The 15,129-nt window shown below is 39.9% G+C and overlaps 1 protein-coding gene across 1 annotated transcript in view; it reads left to right on the forward strand.

Moving 5' to 3' along the window:
- Positions 1–572: 572 nt before the first annotated feature.
- CA10 (carbonic anhydrase 10) overlaps positions 573–15,129 on the forward strand; it is a 490,427-nt gene continuing 475,870 nt past the window's right edge. Inside the window, exon 1 of the mRNA XM_081270629.1 lies at positions 573–865. Within this exon, the coding sequence (XP_081126755.1) occupies positions 805–865 (61 nt within the window). The 5' untranslated portion in view covers positions 573–804. The remainder of the gene's footprint in view (positions 866–15,129) is intronic.

Here is a 15,129-nt window from a genome sequence, read left to right on the forward strand (position 1 = left end):
GCGACGTAGGGAGCCAGTGGGTCCTCCAACGCGCCCCGGTTTTCTGCTCCCAGCGGTTTCACTCGGGGTTCTGGACACGCGGCCCCAACCCGGTTTGGAGGCGGCAGGCTGCGCGCGGACTTGGGGAGCAGGGAGGGTCGGCGGAGGCTGCCGGTGGCCGGCGGTTTCTGGCAATAATCCCTGCCTCTCTTTCTCTGTCTGTCTGCTGTGTCTGCTCCTCCTCCCACCCCCGGAAGCAGGAGGAGAACATCCCTGAGCAGAGAAGCCACCCTCTGACCATGCCCCGGTGAGGGGCGCGGACTTCGAGGGCAACTTGTCGCGGACTGCCTGGGTTTAGCCAGAGAGCTAAGAGCTGCCGGGAGCCCGGAACTGTACGGCGCGGCCCGGCAGGGGGCTATCGTCTATGTCTTCTTGGGGCGCCTGGCGGATCGGGGTCTCGTTTTTGCAGGAAGAGCCCAGCGCTGGTGGCTTCAGGTGGCTGCCACCGCCACTGCTAGTGCTGTTTCCACCACTGGTGCGAGGAGCAGAGACGCGCGAGTGGGGAGACCTCCGAGACAGCGAGGCATCGGACATGTGTCAGCACATCTGGGGCGCACATCCGTCGAGCCTGAGGGGAGATTTGCTGGAACAATTCAAACTGCGATATTGATCTTGGGGGTGACTGTCCCTGGCCGGCTGTCGGGTGGGAGTGCGAGTGTGCGCTCGCTCGGGAGTGTGTGTGTGTGTGTATGTGTGCCGTGTCGGGCACCCCCCTTCCCCCCCTGTTTTCCCGTCGAGTGATGCACTTGGAATGAGAATCAGAGGATGGAAATAGTCTGGGAGGTGCTTTTTCTTCTTCAAGCCAATTTCATCGTCTGCATATCAGGTACGGGACGTGTTGGAATCACGGGGCGGGTTTGGTTGATATTGTGATGTTTGGAATGTATGGGATTTTATTGTGTGTAGACATAAGGCGGGAAGGGAGGGGTGATACAGACCCATTCCTTTCTGTGGGTTTGCTGTTTTCAGAATCAAAACCCTCCAAGCCCAAAGGGTGTGTGTGTGTGTGTGTGTGTGTGTGTGTGTGTGTTTGGTGAGGGTCGGATCTGTGTGGAGTCCCTGGAAGGGAAAGAAGGAGAAGGAGGTGGGGGTTTAAAAAGAAGAGGCAGATGGGTGTTGATTTTCAACTGCTTTTCTGGCTGAGAACTCTGGCGCCGAAATCTGAGCCTTGGCAACCCCCACCCCCATCCCCTGGCTTTCAAAGTTCCCAAACTCGGTGGTTCCTGTCTAGCAAAATGGACGAACAGCCCTGCCCTGATGTTTAGACACTTTCAAGGGACTGCGGGAGGATGCGGGACTGGGGAATGCCATCAGGGACCCTAGAGATCCTCCATGCCTTCCCTAAATATGGAAGGATGGGGGTGTTTGAAACCTGGTGGCACGCCCCCCTCCACCACAAATAAAAGAAAAACCCTTCTGAAACAATATCACCAATACCACTTTAGACCATGATCTTCCTTAATTCCCAGTAGCGAAGATGTGCTCGCTCAGACACTGATTTCAGGCTACTTGTGCCAGCCTGTGATTTGAGAAGCAGATGAGAACCCAGGGTGTTGAGGTAAATGAGGTAGGGCTTGTGTGTGGCTGCCCCTGAGTGTCCTGTGTTGGGAGGGATTCTGATTTCTGAGCAGTGTCTTTGTTGGTGCGGGAAACTGAGGATGGGAGGGAACCAGTGAGGAAAAGCCCCAGGACCAACAGTATTCCCCAGTTCAATGGCTCCTCCCATTGGCCAGCACCCACTCCATTTCCCTTCACACCTGCTGTTTAAGCACCCAGAGTGAAGCCCATTTGCTGTGCTCCTTTCTGCCTGCATTCCCTCTGCAGAATTGGGGACTGAGCCAACTTCCTATGAAGTCACCAAAAGAGAGCAGGAACCTTGCCCCTGTGAGCAAACCCATTAAAGCAGCATTGGGGATGAAGAGAGATGTTTCCTGTTTCTTCCTTTAGCCCTTCCAGTCTCCATCCCCTAAGCCAGACCTGATTCTGAATATTAAAAACCCTTTTTCCACCCTTACCTGGACCTAGTTCCAATTACCATTCCTTAATTTCAGTTGTCTCCTCATAAGGCAGGAGTTGGGAATCAGTTATTTGAAATTAGTGTTTGGGGCTTGCCCATCCTACTAAGAAATATTTTATTGTACTCCTCTGTAATACTGTAGTGAGTTATGTTGTATATTGTACAGACAAGAAAAAGTACCTGGGATCACCCAAATTTCTCTAGTGGGTACACTTTTATTGTATAATGCATCCATGAGTAAAATTCCCAAGATGACTATAAAGGTTTATATCAATCATATGTCCAAGGATGGACAGGGTGACATCTCAAAAGGCCGCATTTTACTTATTTTTCTTCTTCATGTCTTTTGCAAACTCTTTCTCTTGTTCTAGAATATTTTTAACTAGTAATTAAATAGGCTTTGCCTACCCCCTTTTCTAGCATCATAAATAAGTTTCCAATCAGACAAGCCATCTGAGTCCTTAAAGATTCACAAAAGGGGAACATTCACTGAGGCTCTAGATTTCCCCTAGCATCTTCTTCTTCCCTAGCCCTTGCCCTAAATTTTGCCAGGCAATGCCATAGGGGAACAAGTTGAGGAATCTGTGCTTAGCCTCCCAAAGAAGTCTTGGTGGGATAACTGTCATAGCTGTATTTGATTTGGTGTATCAGCAACTAAATTATTCAAATGGGAACATTAGGAGAGGTTATTTCTAACCCAGGAGTAGAGCTACCGACCCTGTGGCTTTCCGCATGTATTTACTAAATAATCATCATTGCTGTGTAATGAGAGGATAGAAGTATAAGCAAAATTGCTAGCTATTAGCTAAACACAGAAAACTAGGTTAGCATTCCAAATGCCTAGTTAAGATCTGCATTAATTTTCACTTTATGAAGACATGTACTCTGTATTTATACATCCATAAACTTAACTTCAAAAGGTCATTCTTTCTCCATGGTCAAAGTGATCTCCTCCTCCAGTAAGCAAAACTACCCATTGAGTGATGCCTGTGTATGTCTGAATTATGATTAGTGATATAATCATGATTCACAATTGCCACAGTTTGGGGACTTGGTCTCCTTTCTTCTCCTATCTGACAGCATTAGGATATATAGGAATGCAAAGCACTAAGGTTGAATAATTATGCCTCAGGGAGAGTTTAATGGGTCTTTCATTTCTGTTTCGATGATTTGCAGTTTTAATTTGCTCACGACTAAGCTTTACTAAAAGGAACATAACCCTGTGATCATAGACTCTACTAAATCATAAATTAAAAAATATAAATAAAAAACAAAGCACTTCACCATCTTAGAATGAGTTGCCCTGACCAGTACATGGGTGTTCATCCTCACTGAGTTCCCAGACACTGATGATTGATGCATTAGTAGGGTGGAATGCATTATGGAGGAACACACAACTGGAAAAGACCAGCCCAAATCTGCAGTATAAACATTTTGCAGAAGGAAGATGTTGGTAATAGCTCTGGCCTATGGAAGGCATATTGACTGAATTTCATTTGATGGCATTTGCTTTCAGTAACACTCTGGGCTTTTTGCTTAGTGTTTTGTTAACCAAAGTTTCCAATTTCTTCTTCCATCACACGCCCCCCCCCAAAATTAAAAGTGTACCACAGGAGGTTTTTTTTTTTTTTTTTTTTTTTTTTTTTTTTACTGTGTTTATTTGTAGATATTGCTTATGTACAGCTACCTGGGCTTGGCACACTGATGGTTCTGCACTGGTAATTTAGTTAAATGAGACTGAGGGTCTGCTTGGCCAGGCTTAGCTAGCTTCTGGGTAGGTAGCATGTGTGTCCTTCCTCCAAGAGATCATATTAATTTTGGCCTCTTAATGACAACACAACAAGCTTAAAGAAGGAATGCCATGAGCAGGGAACTCTTCTGGCTCCACATTAAATTTAGACCTTATTTTACTGAAAATGTAAGGCAGCAGGATCTGTAAAGAGATCAGGAATGGACACACACACACACACACACACACACACAGAGAGAGAGAGAGAGAGAGAATGAGAGTGAATCAGAATGATTTTTTTTTTTTCTGTGCTAGCAAGAGCATCATTCCTTTCCCACAAAAGCAGCTCAGATCAGCGAGAATGAATGAGCATTGAGCATGAGGAGAGAAATTCCTGGTTAAAAAGACAGCTGCCTGATTTAATTCATACAATGTATCCTATTTCCTCTCTTACATAACTTTACTTCTTCATCAGTTTATTCATAATTGTAGCAATAACAATTTAAATTGTGTGGTGCTTTTACACATTTTAAATGTATTTGCAGATATTTTAACTTTTCTTTTTATTGTAGAATTCTTGGGGTAATTTTGTAGATGAAGCAATGAAAGTCCACAGAGCGTTAGCCTAGGTCTAATAGTGAAAGTTCAATATATCATTTATGTTTGATTCAAGATTTCTTTGAAATGTTTTAATTTTTTTGTATTTTGATGTTTCTAATTGAAAGAATAAATTGGGTTCATTGAATGTAAGTCCTAGAAGAGCTTGGAAATGAAGTTTAAAGCAAAAAACTATAGTATGAGGCTAGAATTGATATTGTATTTGACTTGTTGTACCTGTCAACTCAGTGGATGAAACTGTCACCCAGATTCCCCTGCATCTCATAATCAGCAGTTCCTATAAGCACAGAATATTTAGTATATTTGTCTAATCTGAATATTGAAATGGTCTCACTTTAAGTTATTTATGTGGAAGTAGAAAAGGGATAATAGTACACATCCCACAAGTTTGTTTCATGGATTAAATGAGATTATATATATATATATATATATATATATATATATATATATATGTGTGTGTGTGTGTGTGTGTGTGTGTGTATGTATATATATATACATACATATATTTATTTATTTATTTTACTTATCGCAGTGCCTGACACATAGTATATCAATTTATCTTTTATTTCTACAAATCTGAGACTGTATAGGTTTGATTAATGTAGAGTAGAGCTGTGTGTTCTTCCACATCAGTTATAAAATCAGCAAGCACATTTTATAACATTGACCATGAATCCTACTTCCAAGGATGCCTTGGCCAGAAAGTTTGAAGTATCTCTAATTTTCCTTCTCACACAAATGAGAGCCGTTGTATTAGGCTTTGGTGCATCATCATGAAATTAACCCAGTTTAAAGCTGTGAACCCACTACTGAGATGCAGTCTGGAAAGTTAATAAATTACCTGGTAACCATGTAGTACTCAATACCCAGGAGATCAGCAGAATTTTCTTTATTCTGCTTGTAGATTTATAACTTGGTGTAGACCCAATTTTAAAGTACTTACAAAATGACACATTTGCATTCAATATGACTTCAAATAGAATATCTTATTAAATGCAAATGAACCCTACCCACACTACTCATCTAATACTCTCATTCATAATGTGATTTCTCTACATTAAGTTTCTCATGTGACTTCAGACAGCCAGTCATAAACAGATAACCATCATCCTAGTTGAAACTCTCTAGGCAGTGGTCAGTGAGTAAAGTGAGTTGTCCTAATATAAATTCCCAAGGGAAAAAAAGAAATAGCAATGTGGAGAATCATTCTCTTGGGTGAGGAGAGGGGTTTGATTGCCTTTGAGGAAGTCAGTTTCTATAACCTTAACTAGATGAAAGTTTACATATTTGTATTTAGAGTTTAGCTCAGAACTGAGACCCTGGTACCATATGGGTAAGGTAGCAAGCCCTTACAGAAAGAATATGGAAGTCACAAGACCCACTCTGTAATACAACTCTAACCTAATCACCTATGTGACTTTGACAACTGTCTTAACCTCTCAGTCTCAGTTTCTTCATCTGTAAAATGAAAGTTATATTTGCTTATAATAATAATTATTGTTGACACTTTGAACCACTTCTTGTAAATGCCAATTAATTATTTAGTCATTTTATTCTGCGTTCAAATAGCAAAGTATTGAGAGCTGTGTGCCACAGACTAGAGGATTGTTAAAAGAAACATCAGAACATGATCCCATTCGTCATGCATCGCACATGTAGAGTATCTGTGGATTTATATATTATGTACTGACCCTGTTTAAGATAGAGTTGTAAAAGCAAAGTTGAGAAGCATACACATAATGTAGGAGGGTATAAGACAGCATTTAATTGTTTATAATTATAAAAGTTGTATTCCAAAGTGTATTTTGATAGAGAGCAATAAGAGTAATGCTTCTTGCTTAATACAGGACATACATTCTACAGAAGAGAGAAATCAAGTAATGAAGGAGAGGGAGGATATTAGATGGATGTTAGAGTTCTGGATGTAAGAGATGGGAAAGGAAGAGGGATGGGAGTGTGTACAGACAATAGCATATGCAAACAGTATGTTTGGAGGCAAGAGCTGAAATCAAGTGTTCACTGGGGGAGATACTGGAATGTTGGGAGGAACCCACGGGAGCTATTGAATTAGAGACTATGGAACGTCCTAACATATTTATTCTCTTTGTGATTTTTATTTTTAAGTTATGGCTCCTTGCATTGATTCAATGGATTGAACTTGGTTCAAACTTGTTTGCAATTCTAACATTGCTTTGGATCTTAAATTAGTGTTGCATGGTCTCCAGTAAGTGCTGAATTTGCATAGTCTGTAACCTATTTAAATTGCAGAATGTTCAGTTCTTTAGGGGGCAGGGAGAGAGAGGTTTGCTTTTTTATCTCTAAAATGAAAGTAACAACAGTCAAGGTGGTGGTATTTATAGGGAAATTATAAAGATAACAAAGCACTGTTTGTAAAATACTCAGCTCAGTATCTAGGATATGACTGACCAAATTATATATAACACATGTGAGTAAGCACAGGCTTTGGAGCTAAGACAAGCTTACTTGTGAATTACAACTTTGCCTTTCACTCTTTGTGTTGTGTTGGGAAAGTCGTTTGGGTTCTAGGAGCCTCAGCTTTCTCATCTGTAAAATGAGGACTGGAATAAATGTACATAAGATATTTCTTTCATAGTGTCTGGCATGTGGTCATCAGTGAATTGAAGCTGTCTCCACAAAATTATTCTTAGTTCATCTTCTTCATTATCATCATTATGATTGATGCCAGTAATAATAATTATTGTTGACACTTTGAACCACTTCTTGTAAATGCCAATTAATTATTTAGTCATTTTATTCTGCGTTCAAATAGCAAAGTATTGAGAGCTGTGTGCCACAGACTAGAATCACAATAATGAACACCACCTGGTTCTTCATATTTACAAGATAGTATGTGTTATATGATAGAGGTGTGCACAAAGTATTCTGGGAGTACAAAGGAAGAGCAAGTAGCTCTGTGGTTGCCAAGTGGGGAAAGGAAAGATTTATAGAGTAGAGAAAAGCAGGAAGGAATAGCAGGAGTCAAGAGCAGTATGTTTGTAGGTAGGAGATGTAAAAGAGCAAAATATGAGAAGTACAGTGATATAGGCATATGGAGGTAATGGGATGAAAAAGTCACTATAGATAGGACTACAAAAAATAAGGACTGGTTTAGTGGTAAAGTGCTCACCTAGCATACTCAGAGCCTTGGGTTTGATGCCTAGTGCAGTGTAAATAAATAAATAAACAACTAACCTGGAGCTTGCAAGCCAAGATGAACAGTCTAGACCTTAGCTTTTCTTTATGAGAAGCAAAGGAGGAGGTAGGAAAGTGACATAGTCAGATTTCTTTGCAACTTAATAAAATATTATTATACTTTGTAACAAGCCATACTGTTCTTTTCCCCTTGTTAATCTTTATTCTTGATCACAAAACACAAAAAACTATTGAAAAACATCCTAGCCTCCTAGATCAATTAGCTCAACCAGCCTTTTGAGTGACAGATAAACAAAAGGGAAGGAGGAGCATTTTCATCTCTCCTGTGACCCTGATTTACCCTGATACTTGAGACTTAGTATTTTCATGTTAAGCAAATGCAACTGTCTTCAATTTGTATATGAATAACCACAATAATGTCTTTAACAGTAGACGAAGGCCAAGAGAAACCAATCACCCATGCATGCATTTATGTCATGAAGATAAATTAGGCCAAGCAGTAGATACACTGTTTGACACGCGACAGATGCTTGAAGCAATACCAAGCATTTTGCAGCATCTTTACCTTCCTAAAATCTGCACAACTCTCATTTCTAGTAGACTACATGTTCACTTGGGAAAATATGCTCTTGGTCCCCTGAATTATATACCCATTGCACCTTCTCAATGTTTCAGTAACTAGAGAGTGACTAGAGAGATGTAAAATGAACATGTCTCCTTTGTCTGCCTAATCATGCAACACCTGTTGAGGGCATACTGAACTATTGAGGCACTGGGGAGCCAACAAGAATGAACAAGACACTGAACTTGCCCTCCAAAAACTTGGTAATCAAATAAGAGACTAATGTAAAAAACAGTCGTTACGATCGAATGTGTCAAGTACTGTAATGAAAAGATACAGGAAGTGTATGAAGGGAACAGAGAAGGGATATCTGACTCCTCCTGGAGATGAGAGGGACAAAGGTAAGAGTATGTCATGTTAGTCAGAAGATGCTTGAGCTATGGCTTGACAGATGTTGAAGTGTTGGCTTGAAACATTTGGCTGATGAGGAGTGTGATGGAAAGGGAGGACCATAAGAAACAACATTTGCAAAGGCAAAGGAGGATTAAGGCGCTGGTCAAGAGGGCAATAATGCAACAGCTAGAGTGGAGTGTGGTGGGTGTGGTTGAGGTGGAGAGTGATAGGAGATACAATTTCAATAGCCATGATGCCTTACATATAATAATATCCCTCTGTGCAGAAGAGGCCTCCTTTTTTTTTTTTTTTTTTGCACTGGGGATTGAATTTAGGGGCTCTCTGCCACTGAGCCCAGCCCTATTTTGTATTTTATTTAGAGACAGGGTCTCACTGAGTTGCTTAATGCCTCACCATTGCTTAGCCTGGCTTTGAACTTGTGATCCTCCTGCCTCAGCCTTCCAAGCCGCTGGAATTACAGGTGTGTGCCACTGTGCCCTGCAAGAGTCCTCCTTTATAGGCCCCGAAAAGTATGAAGTTTGTATCTTTCTCTTCATTAGGAACTGACCAGTCAGGGGTGAAGTTTCTGGCTCTGGTCCACCTATGCTCCATTTGACCAAGATCACTGGTCATTTTCCAGTGTTTATATCTGGCTCCAGGTGAATTCTCAAAAGCTTTTGAGACAACTCAGATATAAGATTATAGAGGTTATCTCCTTACATATTTTATTGCTAGGTATTTATACTTTACCAAAAAAAGCCAGAAATCTATTGGCTGACTTTGGATTTTGCAATGTGTCAATTATCATCTTACTTTGGTCTGATTATTGAGTATTTCCTATAATATTTTTTATGGTTTTCATCCCAGAACTTGAAGAGATTTTTAGCATGCTGGAGTTGGGCTGGGTTGAGGGGGGTGGGTGATGAGAAATGGCCTAGGATCACCTTTACAACAAAACCATAATTGCTCTTTATTAGCAAGGTTGGGGTGGGAATGGGACAGCCAATGTTTGGGTTTGATTATATTTGCATGAAGGTGCCATCAGGATGGCAGCAGAGAGATTATCGGTGGTTACGGAGCAGACAGCCTACAAATGCTTTTGCCTCCTGATCTGGGTGAGGTGACACTTTTGTCACAACAAATGCAAAATTAATCTTTAACTTTGTCTAATACTTCATGCCCAGTGGCTAAAGGGGCTGGCAGTAGGAAATGAAGCCTGTGACTTTCAGGTGAGTTTTCCAGAGCCAAGTCTTGCTGGCTTTGCAACACATTTGGCAGCAATGCCAGAGTTGGAATAAACACATTAACTGAAGGATATGAGTCAACACATTTCCCTTCCGCTCTCCTCTCCCCCCACTACATACACAGCTACGTTTTACCCTCAAGGAAAACAGTTCTGATGGCAGCACTTACTGACTGAGCATAGTTCTTTCCTGCTCTGTGAGGTTGGGATAATAACAAATATCTCACAGGACTCTGGAAATAACAAAGTAACAGGCATGGCGGTTTCAATTTTTTTCTACCCTTTCATGTGTTTGTCCATTCATTGCACAAATGCTAACAAATAGATATCTCCTATGAAGTAGGGTACTGGACCAGGCATACAATTAAATGTACTGAACAAAATAGCCATGATCTTTGTCCTGGTATAATTTCTATCTAGTGATATGCAAATAGTGTGGATTATTTTTTTCTCATTGCCCAACTCAGTGCCTGGAATGCAGAGCTGATCAATAATGAATGACTAAATTAATACATAAATGAATAAGGGAGTCTTTTTTTTTTTTTTTAGAATTGCTTTCTAGACTTCTCAGGAGGCTAGGAGACAAGATCTGAGGCCAATCGAAGAAGAGCTGAAGCAGACCAGACTGTCTCCCTCTTCCTTCTGCTGCCTGTAGGTTTTTAAATGTGCAAAGAGTCAGAGAGAAAGGAAACCAATCCAGGGAACAACATATTTGATCGTTTTCTGTTTCCTTCTCAGACTCAGCCTTGTTTGACCAACCGTCCTTGCTTGAGATACTTAGAATTGTTTAAAATGTTTTCCGTCTCCTTTTTGCTCTATGACACCATATTGTGGACTTGAAGTGGGACCATTAAGGATCTGTGGGTTCACTGTTGTTCCTTTCTATATGTCATCTCTGTTCCTATTAGAGGAGATTATTTAGGATATGGTGATTTTCAGCTTGGGAGAAACCAACACCTCATTGTGCTGTAGTTAGTATGGAATTAGAGTGCTTCCCAGGAGGACCTGCCCTACCCTTTAGTCTTGATGCAGAGCAAGACAGGAAGTGACTGGTCTATATGGTGTTTTCAGTCTCCTGTCAAAAAACATTACTCCTCTGGCCCTTTTGGAACTAAGCAGCGATGTAGCTGACTAGATTTCACCAGACAGAAGAGATGAGAGTCTAGGAATTTAAAAAAAAAAAAAAAAAAAAAAAGAGAGAGAGGATTTACTCTCCTTGAGTGCAAATTCCATCTGTCATCACCTCCTTCATCTTAACAACTGTTAGGAAATGGTGAGGTGGATAATTTGTTGCTGTTTATTCACTTGTTATTTTAATGACAGAAAAAAAATGAGGTGGGGGGGACCTGGGGAAAATAGTCTTGTTGCTAACTTCTGATTAAATAAGTCGATTTTTCAGGAAGATACTAGAAGAAAGCAAAAGCATCTTGTGAGTATTATATTTCTTTTGTATGGCCTGGGTGCGAATAGAAATATGTCACTTGCTCTCTTAAGTCTCAGAATGCACCATCATGACACCAGCTGTATGTTGCAAAGACTGGAACCCCTGTAGAATAAAACATAGCAAAGTCATTATTTTTAATATCTGTAACAAGTTTCATCCCTGCTTTTCCACTGGGGAGCAGTTCTTTGTGACCTAGTAGTTTGTTTTAGTTCAGTATTGTAGTGGCTAAATGACAGCCACACACATAATCTTTGGCGCACAAGTTGGTGTCACCTTTTTATTTTTTTATTCTCTGCTTTTAGAACTGCTGGAACTAGAGCCTGACTGAGCCAGGTACAGTCTTGTATTGTGCCACATCGAATGTTGAGCAAATTAATAAATGGGAGTTGTTTTTGTGCATTGGATATTTAGGCGAATCGTGTACTCAAATGAGATGTTCTTCCTGGATCATTGCTCCTTGCAAGACAGAGATTGTATATACAAAAGTGTTTCAGGGTCATAAACATGAGTGATGTTGGGAATCACTGAATTTTTTTTTAATGTTAAATATGTTACAAGAGTGTTAAAATTTAGGAAAGATAAGAAATTACCCATAGACCAAACTTTTGTTTACTAGAGTTTGAAATTATAACTTTTCCAACCTGAAATATTGGTACTGAATTTTTTTTTTTTACATTATATCTTAAATATTTCCCCAAGGCTCTTTCTGGTAATAGCTGTTCAGGAAATCATGGATTCTTACTCACTTGAATTGTCGGGTTGGTATATCTCTCATTCCCTCTCCCCCACCCCACCCCTGCCACACTCTGATGAGGGTGGGCACTTAGTAAAGGGGACAAAGGAGAGGAGAAAAACCTTTTGTAATTACTAGGGAGTCCCAAGGCTGGTGAAAATTATATTGCCTTCAAAACATGGTTTCTACATTGTCCTTGACATCAACAATCAACAGATGGAGAAGAAAGTCTGGAGGAGGATCATGGGAGAGGTTCTAATAGGCCAGGAAGGGAAGCTATGTACATCATTTCTAGTCAGTCACAGGGACATCTCTTATTGCAAAGGAGCTGGGAATAGTCCCAGGGCTAGCCTTTGGCCCAGGAGCAAAGGGAACTTGGTTTGAACAATTGTCTTGTAACTACCACTTTAATACCCATGATTTTCATTTTATATTTACATAATGAGCCTATTCATCTAATTTTTTAACATTTATATTTTCCCCCAGTTTTGAACAATCCATTTTGTCGCTAGTTCATCCTATTTTTTTGACATCTGTTTTTATGTCTACAGATAATTATTTCTGTTGAATTATTTCATTAACATAACCCTAATATTGTGATTACTGGGTCACATACTGTGAAGTTCTTTGTGATTTTATCATATCATAAGTAATGTGTAGCCTATTTATGAGGCTCCAGATGTAAACTTGAATTCCTTGGGAGAGTAAGCATATATATAAAGATTAAACCTTTACAGATTCTTCCAACAGTGATCCACACCTAAAAACTATTAAACAAACAACAACAACAACAACAACAAAAAAAAACGGAATAGCACTGGAGTTCGAGATAGTATTTTACTCTATGAATTTGAGCTGAGACAAGCAGCTATGATTAAGAGCTGGGTTTGGAATTTAGGGATTTCAGTGTTTTTCCTGGAACTTTTTTTTTAATAAATTACCACAGCTAGGTTGATGGGGTGAAACTTTAGGATTGAAGACGTCGTAAAGGGTTAGTCTGCCCCTGCAAGCTCTATACAGTGGGTAGGACATTGCACCAATTTTCTTCTCTTAAACGGGAATGTTGGAATAGGGAATTTGAGGGATCACTTTCTTTTTTTTTTTTAAGAGAGAGTGAGAGAGAGGGGGGAGAGAGAGAGAGAGAGAGAGAGAGAGAGAGAGAGAGAGAGAGATTTTAATATTTATTTTTTAGTTCTCGGCGGACACAACATCTTTGTTGGTATGTGGTGCTGAGGATCGAACCCGGGCCGCACGCATGCCAGGCGAGCGCGCTACCGCTTGAGCCACATCCCCAGCCCTGAGGGATCACTTTCTAACTTGGGAACCCTAGGGTGTTAAGAGACTTTTATAGAAAATGGTCCAAGCTTTGTGTTGATTCTAAACTTCTCCAGTTTTGAAAGGTCAAAGCAGCAAGATTGAAAGTACAGGAAGAACTTTCAATACTGAAGTGAATGGAAAAGTGGAGAATGGTTTTCTAGATGAGCAAGAGTAAGATAAGGCATTGTGACAGAATAGGCCAGACTCTTATTTGTAGGATGATGACATGTAGCCCTTTACTATACCCTGAGAAGAAGTGGGGCTGGGGCAGGGGCGGGTGGGGGTCATCACTGACTTCTACATAAAAGCTTGTGTTGAAAACTGTGCATATTGTCTTACCATTTAATCTTGACTCTGCTGAGAGTCCTTTTATGATCTTGGGAAGTTACTTAACATCTCTGACTGAGCCTCAGTATCCTCATTTGTACACTGGAGGTAATAGAATGTGTCTTTGAAGTCAAGGGAGATTGAAATTTTAAAATGTGGCCTGGTGCTTGACACATAGAATGCATTTGATAAATGCTAGGTTTTGCTTTTGTTATGGTTGAAGGTAGAAGAACAAAAGACACATTGGGCAAAATTAGGAAGGAATATGGCAATATCATGTAAAACCTGGGGATTAAATGAGCCAATGCATGTGAAAGTATTTAGCACAATGCCTGTACATAGCACATAATCAGTTAAGGTTGGTTGAATTTCATTAACTAGGGGAAACTAGGATGTTCAGGGAATATTTTAAAGGTAATAAGAAGGAAGACAATCATGCCTTTTCCTAGAATGAGCTTCAGAGACAATTTACTGAGTCTGGGCTACATTTTTCTTTAAAAACTTATTTTAAAAATTTAATGCCACATATTTTCCTTTTACAACTACAGAAACTTAGACTTATCAAGGCCTCCAGTATGTATGATTTTGTGTATTACTTGTGTCATCCAGTAAAAATCTAACCTTGAAAGTAGAGACAAACAGAATTCTGATTTAGGGATTTGCTTATCATTTTTCTTCCTTGATACATTAAGAAATGCGGGGGTTTTGGCCAGAGCAATAAAGAAATGAGGTATCATCTTCCAATTCATTTATAGTAAAAGATATAATATTTAGTCTGTGCATTCTAAAACTGTCACTCATTTTTACTGACATATGACTACTGTTTTTTTTTTTCTTTTCATTGTTTAGTCGTGCCAGTCTTCTTGGGGTATTAATTTGTGCACATGGTAACCTTAACCATGTTTTTTCAATCCATTTGTAACATGAAAATATAATTTTGATTTATGCTTAATATTCACTTGAGACAAAGGATTTTTTAGATGATAATTAAATGCTTTCCTATTCCTGGGATGGTAAAATGGTTTGTTTTCAAATATATCTGATCTGAGAATTTCAGCAAACGGCATAAAAGAAAAAACAAAAAGAAACAGGACAGATGACAAATGCTGTGTTGATGTTAAGTAAAGACAAGCAAACTGTGACCTGGGTACGTCTCTAGGGCGCCGGCTTTAGGCTTTTCTGAGCTTTTGGGTCTTTTGGTGAAATTTTTCCCCCAGTCATGTTGGTAGAGAGAGGCTGGATTACAACTGAGAATGCAGAGATTAATGGTCTGTTGTGACTAATCCACTAAACCCCTACTCCTATTTCTCTCACAGTGATTGAACTTGAGAAGCTGAAGATAGACCCACACTGTTTATCCTGCTATCAGATCTCTATGATTTAATGAGACCTAATATCTTTAAGGGCATGTAACTGAGAACTGGAGAACCTTCTTGGAACAGCATCACCTTTTGCATTCAGGAATTCTTTATTAATTGCTTATTAGATCCCAATGCGTTTTTTCATAATCCTTTAAAAAGAATATTTTCACCT

Source organism: Spermophilus citellus (assembly GCF_964194105.1).
Source record: "Spermophilus citellus genome assembly, chromosome: 17".
Classification (NCBI taxonomy): domain Eukaryota; kingdom Metazoa; phylum Chordata; class Mammalia; order Rodentia; family Sciuridae; genus Spermophilus; species Spermophilus citellus.